A 19530-nucleotide genomic window follows, 5' to 3' on the forward strand; every position below is an offset into this window, starting at 1 on the left:
TCCCCCTTAGAACTGCTTTTGCTGCATCCCATAGGTTTTGGGTCGTTGTGTCTCCATTGTCATTTGTTTCTAGGTATTTTTTTATTTCCTCTTTGATTTCTTCAGTGATCACTTCATTATTAAGTAGTGTATTGTTTAGCCTCCATGTGTTTGTATTTTTTACAGATCTTTTCCTGTAATTGATATCTAGTCTCATGGCGTTGTGGTCGGAAAAGATACTTGATACAATTTCAGTTTTCTTAAATTTACCAAGGCTTGATTTGTGACCCAAGATATGATCTATCCTGGAGAATGTTCCATGAGCACTTGAGAAAAATGTGTATTCTGTTGTTTTTGGATGGAGTGTCCTATAAATATCAATTAAGTCCATCTTGTTTAATGTATCATTTAAAGCTTGTGTTTCCTTATTTATTTTCATTTTGGATGATCTGTCCATGGGTGAAAGTGGGGTGTTAAAGTCCCCTACTATGAATGTGTTACTGTTGATCTCCCCTTTTATGGTTGTTAGTATTTGCCTTATGTATTGAGGTGCTCCTATGTTGGGTGCATAAATATTTACAATTGTTATATCTTCTTCTTGGATCGATCCCTTGATCATTATGTAGTGTCCGTCTTTGTCCCTTTTAATAGTCCTTATTTTAAAGTCTATTTTGTCTGATATGAGAATTGCTACTCCAGCTTTCTTTTGGTTTCCATTTGCATGGAATATCTTTTTCCATCCCCTTACTTTCAGTCTGTATGTGTCTCTAGTTCTGAAGTGGGTCTCTTGTAGACAGCATATATAAGGGTCTTGATTTTGTATCCATTCAGCCAATCTGTGTCTTTTGGTGGGAGCATTTAGTCCATTTACATTTAAGGTAATTATCGATATGTATGTTCCTATTTCCATTTTATATATTGTTTTGGGTTCGCTACTATAGGTCATTTCCTTCTCTTGTGTTTCGTGTCTAGAGAAGTTCCTTTAGCATTTGTTGTAAAGCTGGTTTGGTGGTGCTGAACTCTCTCAGCTTTTGCTTGTCTGTAAAGGTTTTAATTTCTCCATCAAATGTGAATGAGATCCTTGCTGGGTAGAGTAGTCTTGGTTGCAGGCTATTCTCCTTCATCACTTTCAGTATGTCCTGCCACTCCCTTCTGGCTTGTAGGGTTTCTGCTGAGAGATCAGCTGTTAACCTTATGGGGATTCCCTTGTGTGTTATTTGTTGTTTTTCCCTTGCTGCTTTTAATATGCTTTCTTTGTATTTAATTTTTGACAGTTTGATTAATATGTGTCTTGGCGTGTTTCTCCTTGTATTTATCCTGTATGGGACCCTCTGTGCTTCCTGGACTTGATTAACTATTTCCTTTCCCATATTAGGGAAGTTTTCAACTATAATCTCTTCAAATATTTTCTCAGTCCCTTTCTTTCTTTCTTCTTCTTCTGGAACCCCTATAATTCGAATGTTGGTGCGTTTCATGTTGTCCCAGAGGTCTCTGAGACTGTCCTCAGTTCTTTTCATTCTTTTTTCTTTATTCTGCTCTGCAGTAGTTATTTCCACTACTTTATCTTCCAGGTCACTTATCCGTTCTTCTGCCTCAGTTATTCTGCTATTGATCCTATCTAGAGTGATTTTAATTTCATTTATTGCATTGTTCATCGTTGCTTGTTTCATCTTTAGTTCAGTTCTTGTAGGTCCTTGTTAACTGTTTCTTGCATTTTGTCCATTCTACTTCCAAGATTTCGGATCATCCTTACTATCATTATTCTGAATTCTTTTTCAGGTAGATTGCCTATTTCCTCTTCATTTGTTAGGTCTGGTGGGTTTTTATCTTGCTCCTTCATCTGCTGTGTGTTTTTCTGTCTTCTCATTTTGCTTATCTTACTGTGTTTGGGGTCTCCTTTTTGCAGGCTGCACTTTCGTAGTTCCCGTTGTTTTTGATGTCTGTCTCCAGTGGCTAAGGTTGTTTCAGTGGGTTGTGTAGGCTTCCTGGTGGAGGGGACTAGTGCCTGTGTTGTGCTGGATGAGGCTGGATCTTGTCTCTCTAGTGGGCAGGTTCACGTCTGGTGGTGTGTTTTGGGGTGTCTGTGGCCTTATTATGATTTTAGGCAGCCTCTCTGCTAATGGGTGGGGTTGTGTTCCTGTTTTGCTAGTTGTTTGGCATAGGTTGTCCAGCACTGTGGCTTGCTGGTCGTTGAGTGAAGCTGGGTGCTGGTGTTAAGATGGAGGTCTCTGGGATATTTCCACCGTTTAATATTATGTGGAGCTGGGAGGTCTCTTGTTGACCAGTGTCCTGAAGTTGGCTCTCCTACCTCAGAGGCAGAGCCCTGACTCCTGGCTGGAGCACCAAGAGCCTTTCATCCACACAGCTCAGAATAAAAGGGAGAAAAAGTAGGGAGAATTAGTAGAAGTATGAGTAAAGAAAGAAGGAAAGGAGGAAAGGAAGGAAGGAAGAAAGAAGCAAAGAAGGAAAGAAAGGAGGGAGGGAGGGAGGAAGGAAGGAGGGAAAGAAGGAAAAAAGACAGAAAGAAAGATGATACAGTAAAAATAAAATAAAGTATAATATAGTTATTGAATTAAAAAATATTTAGAAAAAAAAAAAAGGGACGGATAGAACCTTAGGACAAATGTTGGAAGCAAAGCTATACAGAGAAAATCTTACACAGAAGCATACACATACACCTTCACAAAAAGAGGTAAAGGGGGAAAAATCATAAATCCTGAGACCACCTCCTCAATTTGGGGTGATTCGTTGTCTAAAGGAGGGAAGGAAGGAAGGAAAGAAAGAACGAAGGTAAAGTATAATAAAGTTATTACAATTAAACTTAATTATTAAGAAAAAGAATTTTTTAAAAAAAGTCATGGACGGATAGAGCCCTAGGACAAATGGTGGAAGCAAGAGTATACAGACAGGATCTCACACAGAAGCATACACGTACACATTCACAAAAAGAGGAAAAGGGAAAAAAATCATAGATCTCGCTCCTAAATTCCACCTCTTCAATTTGGGATCATTCCTTGTCTATTCAGGTATTCCACAGATGCAGGGTATATCAAGTTGATTGTGGAGCTTTAATCCGCTGCTTCTGTGGCTGCTGGGAGAGATTTCCCTTTCTCTTCTTTGTTCTCACAGCTCACAGGAGCTCAGCTTTGGATTTGGCCCTGCCTCTGCGTGTAGGTCGCTGGAGGGCGTCTGTTTTTTCGCTCAGACAGGACGGGGTTAAAGGAGCCGCTGATTCGGGGCCTCCGGCTCACTCAGGCCGGGGGTTGGGGGATGGGGGAAGGAGGGGCACTGCGTGCGGGGCCGGCCTGCGGCGGCAGAGGCAGCGTGACGTTGCGGCAGAGGCCGGCTTGATGTTGCACCAGCCTGAGACCCGCCGTGCGTACTCCCGGGGAAGTTGTCCCTGGATCCCGGGAACCTGGCAGTGGCGGGCTGCACAGGCTCCGCGGAAGAGGGGTGTGGAGAGTGACCTGTGCTCGCACACAGGCCCCTTGGTGGCGGCAGCAGCAGCCTTAGCGTCTCCCGCCCGTCTCTGGGGTCCGCGGTTTTAGCCGCGGCTCGCGCCCGTCTCTGGGGTTTGCGCTTTCAGCCGCGGCTCGCGCCCGTCTCGGGGGCTCGCGCCCTCAGCCGCGGCTCGCGCCCGTCTCTGGGGTTCGCGCTTTTAGCCGCGGCTCGCGCCCGTCTCTGGAGTTCCTTTAAGCAGCGCTCTTAAACCCCTCTCCTCGCGCACCAGGAAACAAAGAGGGAAGAAAAAGTCTCTTGCCTCTTCGGCCGGTGCAGGCTTTTCCCCGAACTCCCTCCCGGCTAGTCGTGGTGCACTAACCCCTTCAGGCTATGTTCAAGCCGCCAACCCCAGTCCTCTCCCTGAGCTCCGTCCAAAACCAAAACCCGAGCCTCAGCTCGCAGCCCCGCCCGCCCCGGCGGGTGAGCAGACAAGCCACTCGGGCTGGTGAGTGCCGGTCAGCACCGATCGTCTGTGCAGGAATCTCCCCGCTTTGCCCTCCGCACCCGTCGCTGTGCACTACTCCCACTTTTCATTTTTTATACTCAAAGCAGATAAAACAGAAGGAGAAGTCACTCTGACAATATGAGATCTGAGAAAAAGAAGTTTGGACCGATAAATACTTTTTAACATTTTCTGTGTCATGGCTCTTTCAGCATCTCATCAATCCTTGCGCACCTGTGCATACCAGCCCATGGTTTCCAACCTGCACAGAAAAATGAATGGCTACCAATTAATTGAAGTCACCAGGTTTCAAGTTTGGTTCCAAAGGACTATCATCTTCTCTACCATCTTCAGTGACATTTGTCCCTTTTTGGTCCTAGAATCTTTAGCTCTTCCAGGTCCTCAAGCATTCCTTTAGGAGACAGTGATTCTGCTTACCCCATCAGCAGACACCACTGGGCAAAACAGATCTCATCTTCCTCCCCGCTAATCCCCAGAAAATTCTTGGACTCTAGCTTTCACCTGTCAGATGTTCATGCTAATTGAAATTTGAAAAGAAGGGAAACGGCGATTATGTTCAACATCAGAAGGCCTACAGTTTGAACAAGGAGACCCATGTCTTCCCACTATTTTATCCATTCAACAAATGTGTCAGGCCCTCCTGAGTGTTTGGCACTGTTCTTAAGCCCATGACACTGTTCTTAAGTCCTTTCCCTGGACAGTACATCATTTCCAAAGGTGTTAGTATTGGCTTCAATTGCCAAGATAGTAAGTGAGATAGAAAAACTGTTTAGCTATTGAGCTGAACAACTTTCACAAGGACATAAAACTGAACATAATTTCAGGCCCTGAAAAAATTTGGTCTGGGTCACTGGGACTTTTCAGAAAGTCTAATCCAAAGTTACTGAACAGTCAGATGTGTTAGATAAGGTTAACTATTGCTGACCAACATCAGTTGCTTCAGAGATGATGGGTGGGTGCTCTTGTGAATACCAAATTCAATTGATTGGTAGAGACTGCGTGCAGACAGTATCCTGGTTCAGCAGGAAATAAAAGTGCCATGATAGATTAGTCATGTCTGCCATTGTCATGGGAGAGAAGAATGATGGTATATATGCCATATAATTGCCATCTGTGCTGTTTCCTTCAAAGGACCCATCAGTAAGGGGGGGAATCACATTCAGGTGAAAGCATGGCAGACCCAGTGGATTTCTGGAAACTGTGGCAATAGCTGCCTTCATCCAGCTGAGAGAGATATAGTGAATGAGCAGAAAGGAAGAGGTATTGAGTGGAGAAAACACAAGAATCATTTCAGATCTGCCTTGGGTGCATTAGCTCCAAACCGCCAAATGACAAAGGATTTTGCAGAATCAGGGCATTTGGGGCTGTTTTAATTGTCTGAGCTTTGTGGCCATGGTGGTTGACAGGTTCTCCTTTAAAGATGGCTCACAATTACTTTAGTTTCGGAAGTGCTCTTCTGCCCTGGGAGTGTGTAATGACCAGCCATGGAAAGGAAAAGGCCTGGGGATTTATGAGGTCACAGTTTACAACCATCTGGGAGAAATACAGCAGGATGCTGGTACAGTAGTGTGTTAACCAGAGGTAATCTATCATTGCTACTGTTATAAACGCCCTCTTTCCCTCTGCTTAAAACCATCGCACAGATTTGACCCCAGTCTTCACAAAGACGGGCCAGAAATCATCTTTTTTAAACATGTAACTCAGAAATACAGTCAAATTGACCTTCGGTTTACTAGACTGAGGGGGAAATTTCCCAGGTATGAGAAATTTTTAAATCCACTAGTGATAAAAAGAAAAATGAGGTATAGTCTCTTCCTTCAAGGGACTCAGGGTCCTACGGGAAACCAGTAGTGAATACATAATTTCAGTACACTCTGAGAAGTGCAGTCCTTGAAGCGATCGGGCAAGAATAGAAATATGTGTGTATGCGCAAAAACCAGTAGTGTGCTAAATCATCACTTTGCTTTCCCTGCCCCCAAATTATATTGGTAACTCATACCCATAATAGCACTTATTGAGGGCCACTGTTATTATTTGTGTACACACCTACTTCCCACTAACTGCCTTTGAGTTCTGCAAGAGTGAGCATTGGATCTGGTTTTTGTGTTGCCAGCACTTCAGCCAGTGATTAGCATGTATTAGATGCCTGACAAATGTTAGCTGAGCTAATACAGGACTGAACGTATACAGCTGACCCTTGAACTACATGGGGGTTAGGACGCCAACCCTCTGCACAGTCAAAAATCCACATATGACATATAGTTTGGGCAGTTCCTTCATATCCGTGGTTCCACATCTAAGGATTCAACCAACTCCGAATCATGTAGTGCTGCAGTATTTACTATTGAAAAGAATCCACGAGTAAGTGGATCCACAGGGTTCAAATCCATGTTGTTCAACGGTCGACTGTACTTCTAAAGCTTCTAATGCAATACCCAGAATTGACAACTTATTAGAGAAAATTTAGAAAATAAAACATATTTACTCTTAAGGTGTTTGTTGATGATTCAGCTGAATCTATTTGGAAATTAAAAAGCATACCATAGTGTTCTAAATTTCTCAACAAAGAATGGTCCACTTACAACATCACACTGTAAACTATAGAAACAAACATTCGACATACCATTTTAAAACTGTAAAACACAAGAAAATACTACATGTTATTTATGGATAAGGCATATGTAGAATTATAAAAATATCTACAGAAAGAATCTATCTCAGGCAAGGGTAGAATGAGGAGAGGATGACACCTATGGCATTTTGTATCTTTAAAAAAGACATCTAAAACAAATACGGCAAAATGTTGACATAAATAAAATTGCCACGGTGGATAATTATCTGCTATATTATTTTCTGTTTGAAATATTTCATAATTTTAAAGTTTATAATTACTTTTTTTATGAAGTAAGACTACTGGGTGGGAACAAAATATCGCACTCTTAATTTGACGCATACCGAAAGGGAAAAGTATTTGGACAAGTGTGGCAAGAACATTCCTTCCCTGTATGTCAGGGTTTAGACCAGTGGGCTCTGCTTAAGTTAAGTCCCACTGCATGGCCATCCCCCCTACCCGGTGTGTGTGCTGAGGAGCATCCACCAACACTTCCCTTTTGGTGGCACTGTCCTTCTAGAGTGACTTGCCAAAGCAGCGATTCCCATGTCCTCTGAGTTCGGGAGCCTTGCCTGGTGGCAGAGCTGGCTTATAGAAGCCAGACCTTGCGTTTCCCACCCCATATCCCCTGTGGTCTTGCCTGAGCAGTCTGCTTACGAAAAGTTTATTAAATCTCCCTTCCAGAGGGACATTGTCCCCTTTTGTTTGTCGCTATCTAACAGTTTATGCAAAGTATGCTGGGAGAGCCAAATGTGTGAGGCTTCAGGATTTACCTCCATGTGAGACAGTAGACAATGCATTTATTTCCTAATGGTGATTAATTTTAGAATAGTTTGGGGCTGATTTATCTGGTATTTTTTCTGTCCATTTTCCGTTTAGCTCATTCATTCACTCTGCGAATATTTTTGAAACTCATACTGGATGCTGGACACACAGAGATGAATTGGGTAAAATCCCACCGTCCACAGAGGTTGAGACACATGGGGGAAGCTCAACACATGAGCAGACGGTCACCGTTCACTGCTTTTCTTCACACCTTACCCATGAATGAGTGAAGAAGGGCAGTGAATGGATCTCAGATTTGTTGGTAAACAGCCCATAATGTTTAAAGGGGTATCTGTGGATGCCATTTATCCATGAACAGACCTAGGAAATAGCTTATCATTTAGTACCGTGTATTTGGGCATCATCATTGTGGAACTTAAAAAAGAAAACTCCTTGCAGGCTCAGTTACTTCTTCAATAAAATTCCTCCCCTGCTTTTGGGGAGCTCCTAGGAGAGGCAGTCCAGCCCCTACCCCCCACCGTGGTCAGCCAGGGTACCATAGAGCACAGCACCTCGGTAGCAGCTCTAGTTTGGGAGACTGGCCCGTTGGGAAGGTCATTCTTTGTAACTTTCAGAAGATTTGCCTAAGTCTTTGCTTTCAACACTTGAGCTTGACAAAGTATGGCTAAGTTTGGTAAATGAGCATTAGAAAACCAGCAGTAGCAGAATTATTAACAATTTGTAGCCATTTCCCCCCAAACCTACTGGAAGAGAGTAGTTCAACCTTCTCTGCCAGAAAACCAGCCCCATTGGTTTCTGCCCTTCTCACCATTCATGGTCCCATATTTTGACTGACTAACTTGACATGCTGTTTATTCAAAGCTGTGGATTAAATGCCACCCACTAATATGATTGGTGTGGACTTTGCTTGCCTGAGGCCAGCATTCTCAGACACTGGTGAAAATAGCTTCTTGCTGTCCAACAGAGCCTTAGTTAGCTAACCTGCAAATCTAGCCTGATTGCTGTATTAATTTGACTCCCCATTTCAGTGGGGAAAGGAAGCTTGGTCACAGGACTGTTTGCCTCTTGATCTCTCTCCCCTCAAGGGCAGGATACAGAGGGAAGGCAGTGATCCCAAACCTCACCTTTTCTGTTTCCTCGTTTGAGCTGGCTTCCTGTGGTTGCTGAAGAAAGTGAGAAGGATGTTTCTTCCATATCCTTTGTTCTTCAGCAAACCCAGCACTAATTGATTTTAAGATTAATTGCTGGTTGAAGGGTTTAGTTCTTTTACTGGCTATAAACATGCCTGAAACCTTAAATTAAAATGCCTTCTTGTGAGGAGGAGGGCAGCTCTTAGTGTCTTAGACTTTGGAATGTGAAATCACCCAGATAGCATCTGCGCGGAATCGCAGGTCAGGTATTGTATGATGAGTTATTTGGGGGGCTAATGGCAAAGCCCTCGGAGCTCTCGGAGTTTGGATTATGATCAGATTCTCAGGATGCTTGGAGCTGCCTAAGCATCACTACCCTCGCCATCTGATTCCTACTTTATTTGTAGCTAAAACCAGGGGACGTTCTCAGCAAGCAAACAGCAGTACCAAGCAGCTAGCTCCCTTTCTAACTGCTCCGGTGCCATCTGTTTTGCTCTCCGTGTGGGTCTGAAAAGTCATCTTCTATACTCTCTCTAATAACAATCCTCCATCAGGCCCGTCTGGACGCTGCTAACCACAGACTTGCCCGCTCAGGGTCGGCACTCGGGCTACTGCCCTGTATCCGGAAACACTGATGCTGATTGCTGCCCAGCAGATTGTGGGTTTACTGGGGAGACGGTGGCTGCCCTTGCTAAAGAAAGCCCTTAAGTGGCATCTGAGCCAGGTAGGCAGATGCTCTCACCACAGTGGCTGTGGCTGCCTCGGTGAGAAGCAGCCCACCGAGTGGAGGTGGCTTCTAAGAGCCCTACCCAAGCATGCTCAGAGCAGACACTCTCTCCTGACCATCTCTGGGACTTCCCAGGTGAGAGCACTCATCTTGTCCCCACTGTAGCTGGTACCCGAAGGCCACCCCTTGGGGGAACTGAGGGCAGTAACAAGCTGAGGCCTGGGCTTCTCATCTGTAAGTTACATTGACATTTCTGAGGGAAGGTCGCATGTCCCTTTCTCTTTTCCTAAGAATGGCGACCATCATAGCTCCTTCCTACCTTCTTATGCCTCCTTATTTAGACCAGTAGCCCTCAACCCCAGCTGCACATTAGTACCTGCTGGGCGGCTTTGTAGAGCGTGACCAGTGTCTGGAACCCATTCCAGACCAGATGAACCAGAATCTCTGGGGGTGAGGCCAGGCAGAGGTACGTTTTACATTTTGTTGTAGACTGAGGGTTGGGAATTAACTGGTTTTGAGGCTATTTCTTTCTTTTAATCATTTGTCGAGTCCATCAGTCATAAATTAAACAGACATTTTGTCAATTACTCTGTGATCAGATCATGCAGACTCTGGATATGCAAGAGTGACCAAGGACACAGCCCATGACATTATGGAACAGTCCTATGATGGGAGAATATGTGGTCCTGCATTGCCTTTAGGGGGAGGGCTGCAGGTCAGAAATGGATTTCTAGAACTGAAGAATGAGGAAGTGTTAGAAAGGAGGGCATTAGTCACAGGTGGAACGGAGAGCACAAGTGAAGGCACGGGGTGACGCTCGAGGCACTGAGAGGACCTCAGTGCGGCTATAGGTCATGGAGTCTGAAGGGTGGTTCCAAGTAGGAGGCATCGGTTGGGGGGGGGGGAGTGGAAGGTAACCACGAGGGCCCGTGTGGTCACACGAGAGGAGCTGGTCTTCACCTGCAGGCACTGCTGAACCAAGCAAACGATGTGATCAGATTTGCATTTGGGAAATAATCTGGCCTCTGTGAGGAGGGGCTGGAAGGGGTAAAGTTGAAGTCAGAGGTTGTTGTTGGGTAAACCTGAACAGGTAATGGGGCAGGGGTCCAGGGACGAGTCAGTGAGAATGACGTGAAGTAGAGGAAGGGACAGATATTCAAGAGGTGAGTGAACATCCCGCCACTCCCGAAAACTATAATCCTCAGAGCAAAGTGTCCAACTTTCATGAACACTCAGGTTCCTAAGCCCAGGTAGTTCCATTAGTTTGATCATTGCTACCTAGTTTTTCATCACTCACCAAAGACATAATGTAACCCAGAGTTGCATTACGGGCACAGTACAGATACGTGGCGTCCCGAGAACAGGCCTTGGCTATAAGCAGTTTGCGTTCCAGACTCTAACTTGGGAGGAGTGAAACCAATGGACAGTCCCAGTCTACAGCGAACTGTTCTTATTCTCAGCTCTTGGGTACAACAAATCTTGGCTTTTAACGTGATGCATAGCAAGCCTAGTATTTGCTGGGCTTGGAAATACCATCTTAGGGAGGAACAGTCACGGTGACCTCACTGTCCGTGTCACACACAACGCTGGCCTTTGGCCCAGAATTAGGTCATCATCCACCCCTCAGAGGGATGCCCACAGGAGCTCAGACCTCAGAGGGCTGTTAAGACCCACTGGAGCAACAGAGACAAGGAGAAGTTAAACAGCTTGCTGGTTCTTATGATTGCTGCCTGCCAGGATTAGATCACATCCTCTGTGAAGTGCAGAGGCACTTTTTTGCCTTTATTAATGAACAAACTATTTCAAATTCATCTGGTATAATTGAGGACATATGATGAAATCGAGGGTGAGCTGGAGGTTGCACACCAGCTGAGCTGACCCTTTGTGATTTCAGAACACTTTCTGTTCATTTACATTAAGCCGACCCCAAGGGGCCCCGGAGAGCCAGACCCGTCAGCAGGGGACTGCACTGGTCAAACCCCAGTGGGAGGTATGGCAGGAGGGTGCAAAGGTGGGCCAAAGCATCTTCCAGTCCCTGAAACCATTCAGGGGGAGAGTTGAGAACACTGTTTACAAAACCAACTCTTGGGCTTCCCTGGTGGCGCAGTGGTTGAGAGTCCGCCTGCCGATGCAGGGGACACGGGTTCGTGCCCCGGTCCGGGAAGATCCCGCATGCTGCGGAGCGGCTAGGCCCGTGAGCCATGGCCGCTGAGCCTGCGCGTCCGGAGCCTGTGCTCCACAGCGGGAGAGGCCACAACAGTGAGAGGCCCGCGTACCGCAAAAAAAAAAAAAAAAGAACATTCTTGGGAATAAAACTGATCCAGTCCTAAAGCCCAGCGATGAGAACTGTCCCCCATGAGTCATTTTAAAGCTGGACTGCGTTGGCATCTGTCTTCTCCAAGACAGCCTTTTCTCTCCATTATGAAGATAAATCCATTTAATGGGCACCATGGATTGGGGAAATTGCACTTTTTTGTAAGCGCTGACCCTCCTTTAGCGGTGTACTGCTGTGGCTTCTTCAGAAACCCTCCGCTCAGCTTCAGATCAGCCCCTTCCAGCTCAGCTCTGGAAGGAAGCCCAGAATGACCTCTGGAACCCTACAACACCATCTCAAAGCCACAGATGTTATTCCTTAGGCTGATAGAAGTATTCTTTGAACACCCTGTTAACAGTCTTACAGTTCTGTTAAGGATGCATTTGTTTAATTCTACAGATGAAGGGTAGGAGCCTGAGAATCTTTGGTATTGGACATATGCATCATTACAGTCTGGAAGATACTTGCTAAGTCCCGTGGGCCACAATACGAATAAGAAACGGTGCCTCCTCTCCAGGGATTTACAGTCTAGATGGGGTGAAAGGTACACCAATCACTAACTTAACTGCTTTACAGTGATATGACAAGAATTGCTACAGAGGCCATACTGAAGGCTCAGAAGTGGTGCTGGATGTCTGCTGAGATCAGAGGTTCTCACACTTGAGGGTGTATCCGAATCACCCGGAACAGCTGTTGAAACACTGATTCCTAGGCCCACTCCTAGAGTTCCTCATTCAGTGCGTCTGGGGTGGGCCGAGAAGTTGAATTTCTAGCAAGTTCCCAGGTGATATAGATGTGGTCTGGGAATATTTTTATAGGAGAAACCTCTGACATAATTTCATTATCAGAAGGTAAGAGAACTCACATTCGTTGTGATTCTAGTATGTTCCATGTAATGTATCAGGTACTTTGCATGTAATACCTTGAATAGATTTTTCAACAGCCCTGTGAACTCTGTACTATGCTTACATAGTAGCATGCGTGCTACTGTGTCAGTGCTTCCATTTTACATGAGCAAACTCAGGCTTGAGAAGGGGAGCTCATGTTTGCTAAATATCTACAATGTACCTTAAAGGGTGTTAGGCTTCATCTCATTAACAATAACCTGAAGAATCCCAAATGATTCGTTCTCCCAGTTTACAGATGATGCAAATGAGTCTGGGAGGGATTGAGTGTCTTGAGGAAGTCTGCAGCCTGGCTTCAAAATTGTGTGCACTGAGCTCTAAAGGCTGTGAAACTATCCTGAACCCAGTACCCAACTGTTTGCTGAAAACTACCAACGTGGGCTCCAAAAGCATATTTTCTTTAATACCTGAGTCATGCACTGCCTACCTTCTGACTTTGTTCTTGCCAGTCCCTCTGACTGGATTCCCCTTTCCTCTTCCTTCACCTCATAACTCCCGTTCATCCTTCAAGTCCCAGCAACAATTTTGTCTCAACCATGTAGACTTGGCTGACATCCCTCCTTTCCCCAGCTGGACCAGGAATAAAGATTCCTTCACATGTGTCCCAACCTACTTTCTATTATTGAATCCCATCATACCTCCCCAAATCCTCTGGTGATTTATCATTAGTAAGAGAAGAAACAATCCATGGTTTTCATCGTAACCAGCAAAGCCATCCACCATCTGCCCAGCCTTACCTTGCAGCCCCACCTCATTCGTCCAACTAAACGAAACCACCAGCCACTCTGCCCCACCCAGAGCTGTACACTCCTCCTTCCGAGCCAGGCTCATGCTGTTTCTCCCACCAAGACTGGCTCCTTCCCTGCACCTCTTTGTGTCCACATCTTGCTTCTCTTTAAGCCCCAGCCAAAGTCCCCATGCCGTACCCTCAGAGAGGGGCTGGCCCTCGAAAGGGGCTCCGTAAGTATTTGGGGGTTAAACACCTTGCCCTTGCTCCACTGTGACGTCACTTCCTCTCTTGGGGTAGGCAAGTATGTGCATGTCTTTCACTCTCCCAGACCGGGAGTTCATTCAGCACAAGCGCTCACTCACAGGGCCTTGTACATTGTAGGTGCTCAAAAGCAGTTGTTGAATGAATGGATGAACGATGCTGGATAAAGGTGTGGCTCTAAAGGCAGGGTCAAAGGTGACGAGACCACAAGCATATGGAGGCTCAGAGGATCCGGAGCACATTTCAGTTAAGAACGATGAAACCAGAGCGTACACTTAGGCCAACAGCATGCTCGCTTCTATTCGGGGATCCCCAGCCTTACACCCTTTAATCCGCTCTGAGGAGCCGAAAGGTTTTCTCCATGTGAAGTACAAGTGAGACCGGCCCCCCCCCCCCCAACTCTTTTGTATTTAACGTGTGACATTATTACAGCAAACATGTGCTGGGAAAACTCCAGAAACACATGGCTCAGACACCAGGCGCGGTTCGGGCCTTGATTAAATAATGTCAATACCAAATTCAGATTCTAAGAGTATGTTTTCTTTGAAAACACACTGTAGCAAAGCACATGTTGTAATTAAGCAAAGCACATGTTGTAATGAAGAAGTTTTAAGTTCATTGATTTGCTGATACCTCTGCAGCGCCATCTGTGGGATTTTCAAACAGTGATTAAAGGTCTGATAATTTCCAAAGAGGACAGAGTTAAGGATGGTGGTTGTGAGAGTCTTGATTTAAATCGCACGCATAGAGCATTAACAGAGACTTTACGCCATCAATTCTAATCCTTGTAGAAGCTACTTTGCAAAGGAATAGAAGACTAGTTGACCTGTCTGACTATTTTGTCCCTTCTTAAAAAAACAATGACATCTACTGTGGGGGTCACTGTGCTTGGCACACGGAGTGACCATAGAACAATGGTCAATGGCCAGTGCCAAGCAAAACTGTGAAGTAGGTAAAACCAGTCTTTGGCTGCTGTATTATGCTATATACCTACCACTTGCATCCCTTTCCCTAGGGCCAGGGCCCTCTAGACCTCATCTCCCCTATCAACCTACTCTTAGGAAATGGGCTATATTTTCTTCAAATTGAAGTGTAAATGATTGCTGGAGAATTAAAGGATTGTTCCACCTATGGATGCTTATATCTAGCAGGGATCGAAGTCTTAAGCTAGAGAAATGGAACTCTAACTGGATTTTAAGCATAAGATATAAGTAGGAGCTGCAAAGTTTCCCATACTTACATAGGGGATTATCATCATTTCCATGCAAAGGTACAACCATGAGCATATAAATGAATATGACTTTTTAAGTTATTTCTTATCAAAGCAGCTTTGTTGTTTCTATCCAGCTTCCTTCTCCTATTTTTTCTCCAGTCTGGGCAACCTCAGCCCCATAAGCCGGTACTCCTGCATACTTCATTGCATGTATTTGTTGAGATCTTTGGTTGAAAGTGACAAGAATCCCATTCAAACCATTTTAAGAAAAGAAAAAGGCTTATGTAACCAAACCAGCAAATGTCAGGGTCGAACTGACTTTGTGATTGAATATGGCGTCACCGTTAACACATTCTTTCACACACACACACACACACACACACACACACACACACACACACACTTTCTTCCGTCTGATTCTACTGGCATTGGTCTCATTATCTTCCACTTTCCCGAATATTAAGGGACAGTCTTACAGGTCTCAGTTTGAGGGGAAAAGGACATGCTTCAGCTATGCCTCAAGTCAAGTCAGGAAAGTCTGGGGAAGGACGCTGATTGGTCAGTTCATGTCACATGCCCACTTACTAGCATGATCATTGTGTCTAGTCACATGTAGTCTGGTGACTGTCATCTCTGACACCCCTTAAGAAACATATGAAGAAGGGGAATCACCGGGCCCTCTGGGCTTCTGTCTTCTCATCTATAAAACAAGGGAAGTGGAGATAGCTCTAAAACTCTCTCAGCATTAACCTGATTCTATTTTAAAATCGCTTCTTCATTGTTGGCATTCAAATGGCTATATCTTTGTCTCTCTTACGTGCCTTACCTCCCACCAGAAGGTCAAATAACATTAGGAGATGACAGTTACCTCCTCGGCTCAACTCAGAGTTTCTCTAAATGAGGAAAGGGGAAGCTCCTGTGGTGCCCCTCACATGAAACTGCGAAGTGTTATAATTCAGCCTGGACCAAATTTAGCCACCATTTCTACTGCATGATATGGGATGGTAACAATCTCAAAATCTGTGAAGCATTCCAAATTTAGCATTTTGCCTGAGTAACTAAAGAAGCAGATCAGGTGGAAGGTCAACTGGAAATTTTCCTCTCTGCCGTTATGCTGGGGGCATGAAACAATGTTTATGTAACTGGTTCCAATTCAGATACAGCCCAGGTTCCAAGTGGCTAAGATGTGGTCGTTTCCATATTATTTACCTATTTCCATACCACTGAACAGCCATTCTTTCTGCAAAATCCATGTGATGTCTTCTTCTCTGAAATACCTTCCCCCCCTGCCAGCAGTGTTCATCAGTCCACCTGCTCTGTCTTGTCCACACTCCTGCTGTCATATCTTTGTCCATCCTGGCTCTCTTATTAGACCCTTCGTTCACATTAAGGCAAGGGCCTTAATGTCCCTTATACTGTCCACCCAGCATAGACACATGGTAAGCACTCAGCAACATTTGCTGTACTGACGTCACAAATAATGCTTCTCGAGCAAATTTTTGTTAATAGCTTCTATCAATACAGTCTGATTTATAGTAAGCTAATAACCAGTTGAGTTATACTGAAGAGAGCAGCCCAGCCATGGCCCTAGAAACTCCCATGAGTCAGCGGTCTGGAAGACAGTTGCCTTCATGCCTTTTATATCACTGTTATCACCAGCAACCTCTTCTTCACAGGGCAAGCATGGCACGCAGGTCCTCTGAGAATAGTGCTGCCTACTGGATAAAGCAGATCCATAAGTGGATAATACAGATCTGTTATCCTTCACTGTTTCGTCTGAAGTTTCCCGAGATTCCTGCCATTAGATTTATTTCTTGTGATAAAGTATTGCTTCCCAGATAGCCCCTATGAAAATGCAAATAGGTTACCTAGTAGAGGGTATTCTTACTGTGGACATGGATTCCTAAAGGTCAGAAGCATATAAGGAAAAATGAGGGTTGATATCACTTGAAAATAGATAGACCTGTTTGTCTCGCAGCCACCAATGGCTCATCTTACCCTTGGTTCAGCCATGTTCAGTTGACTAAAGGAAAATGCGGTTGACGTGGGATTCCTGGTTGCACGAGGACACTGCAAGCAGTGTGTATGCAGATGACTAAAGAGTGAGGATATCGGGCATCCCTGAGCTGAGGGGACTCATGGGCTTGTGGGTTCCCCTGGTGCTCAGGTTTTTCTGAAGGCATATTGGGTTTTGCTACCAAGGAGGACTGACTTTCTTGTTCAGCCTCCCGATGTCTCTAGACCCCAGCAGATCCCTGGACAGGTCCTCACACGATAGGACAGCTATAGGAGAGACATACACTTGGAGAAAGCAACCTGCACCATCAGAGAGGGGGCAGCACCATTAAACAGAGCTCAGCAAGTGCAAGGAGCTGTCCCATGTTTGGAGGATATTTCAGCTGTCTAAAATGTCCCAAGGTAGTGAGATTCTTCCCATCACCTGGCCATCAGGCAGGTTTGAAAGTTCTGGATCGCCTCAGTCTTTTCCGTGCTGTAAAACTGTTACTTCTATTACAATAACATTTCATGAAAGTGGCATTTTGGTGGGACTAGTCAGTGAACAATTACTGAAGTATCCACCATGCGTGAATTGTTGAATGAACAGCTGATGAGAAGCCATAGGAGCTACTGAGGTCACATTTATAGTGACAGGAGAGGTACCCCAGGGCTGTTCGACACCCAGTGTATGCTCTGAACACCATACGGGTATCTTAGAAGTCAACTAGATATCTGTGACCTCGGACAAGTTCTCAATCCTTCTCAGTCTCCATTTTCTTAACCTTTTTAAAAAAAATTTTTATCTTATATTGGAGTATAGTTGATTTACAGTGTTGTGTTGGTTTCAGGCATACAGCAAAGTGATATAGTTACGCATAGTCATATACCTATTCTTTTTCAGATCCTTTTCCCACAGAGTACTGAGTCCATTTTTCTTATCTTTAAAATATCTTTAAAATACACCTACGCTACTGTATCGGAAAGAGGATTAAATGAGGTGATGAACAGCAAAGTGCCTGGCACAGAACCTAGCACATAATTGAGGTGCATTTGTGATCTTTTTCTTATTTGTAAGTTGCAGACAACCCAAAAATGGTGGTATGGGGTGCAGTGTAATACAGTGTTTACAGTCCTAAGTTCAAATCTCAGCTCACTGACCTACCAATCAGCTGTATGATTTTGAACTAGTTAACTTAAGGTTTCGAAGCTTCAGTTTCTTCATATGGAAATGTAAAAGGTGATAATATCTACCTCATGGATTTGAGTAGATTAAGAGGAGGAATATATATAAAGCACTTTCCTTAGTATCTGGCACATAGTAGGTACGTTATCAAGGGTAACAATTGTTGTTCTCATCTGTAATGTAAGATTAAAAAAAGAAGCAGCTAGATTACAGTCTCTTGGATGCCTCTGTGTGTTTTCTGGTCTTTTCCTGCTCTAGATATTCTGATGAAGATAAATCCACATTAATAGAGGCAATGGTTAATTGCCTCCTTGTGGGCTGGACCTGTTCTAAAGCAGAAAATTACCATATTCTTCTTTCTTGAGGTTTCCAATGGGATATATCTATTCTAATTCAGTAGACCTCTTTTTTTAGTGCCTGGCTCAAAGAGGCAATACCACATGCACATTTCCAAATACATCATTTGTATGAACACTCAGGCCTTAACTACATGGGGAAAGCAATCCAGGAGGGGGTGGGTGTGGGTATTATTTCACATTCACTTGAACCGGTGCCAACCAAACTTCCACAGTTAATTGTGTCTCAGCAATTTTCTCCTGGAAAAAAATAATGATTATGCAGACTTCTAGCTGTTGCTTGGACTTCTTTCGCTCTTGAATTTGCGTTGTTTACAGTCACATAATATATCAAGCAAATGAATATGCATATATCCTCCCACCCCAAGTCTCCCGCAGTCCCCCCAATTTCATAGTTAGTCAATCCACCTCCTTCCTTGCGGTTCCAGCGGGGCAGGAGAAAATAGAAGCTGCACATCATGGTGGTTGACTCTTTGGAAAAGCACTCTTGAAGTTAGGGCTGAGAGTGCAAACTAAAGGGATCAGTGGGTAGGGAACCGTTATCTGTGGAAGACTTTTCTGAATGGGTAAGTTCAATCCCCAGGAAAATTATGGTCTTCCTTTAATCTCACAGGTAATGCAGGTGGTGAAGGAGCAGGTTATGAGAGCTCTTACAACCAAGCCTAGCTCCCTGGACCAGTTCAAGAGCAAACTGCAGAACCTGAGCTACACCGAGATCCTGAAAATCCGCCAGTCTGAGAGGATGAACCAGGAAGACTTCCAGTCTCGCCCGATTTTGTAAGTTACCCCTGACCCCTACCTCTCAAAGGCTCTGACGCACCATTTCTAGAGTGAAAGCTTATCACGTAGCTGGGCTGTGTTGTGAGCTGTTTATGGAAGGCCAACAAAAGAGCTCTACTCAGTTCCTGAAGTCTCAGCAACTCCTTGAGAAAATCTGGGCAGAGGTGGGCTAGGAGGAGATGGGGACAGGTGCTGGCAGGAGGGTCTAAACCAAGAAGTGACCCAGTTACTGACGAGTCCACCAAGAATTTGCAGCTGAAAAGTTTGAAACCTTCTGTAATACTTGGGACAACTTTGTTTTGCCCATGAAGCTATATTCTATGTAGGTACCCTTGAGTGGCAAGATGTTCTGCCCCAGCCAGAGTGAGAGCTGCCAATAAGTAAAGCAATATGAACATTGAAGTATCATGAGTAGGAGGGAGGGAGAGCCAGCTTGAGAGGAAGAGAGAGACCCACTTTCTCCCTGCCCCGTTGGCTCTGCTTTGAGTCAGAACGTCTCATATGGCTCTTGTGACTATCAACCCACAGGCCTAAGGTGGAGAATCAGGGGACCCTTTTTTTTTTTTTTTTTTTTTTTTTTTTTTTTTTTTTTG

General features: G+C 44.7%; 1 protein-coding gene across 3 annotated transcripts in view; it reads left to right on the forward strand.

Moving 5' to 3' along the window:
- Positions 1-19530, forward strand: part of ELMO1 (engulfment and cell motility 1) — a 578694-nt gene that overhangs the window by 515965 nt on the left and 43199 nt on the right. For all 3 annotated transcript variants that reach the window (XM_032642958.1, XM_032642959.1, XM_032642960.1), the window contains one exon: positions 18771-18934. In XM_032642958.1, the coding sequence (XP_032498849.1) occupies positions 18771-18934 (164 nt within the window). The remainder of the gene's footprint in view (positions 1-18770; positions 18935-19530) is intronic.

Source organism: Phocoena sinus, chromosome 9 (genome assembly GCF_008692025.1).
Source record: "Phocoena sinus isolate mPhoSin1 chromosome 9, mPhoSin1.pri, whole genome shotgun sequence".
In the NCBI taxonomy this organism is placed as follows: Eukaryota; Metazoa; Chordata; class Mammalia; order Artiodactyla; family Phocoenidae; genus Phocoena; species Phocoena sinus.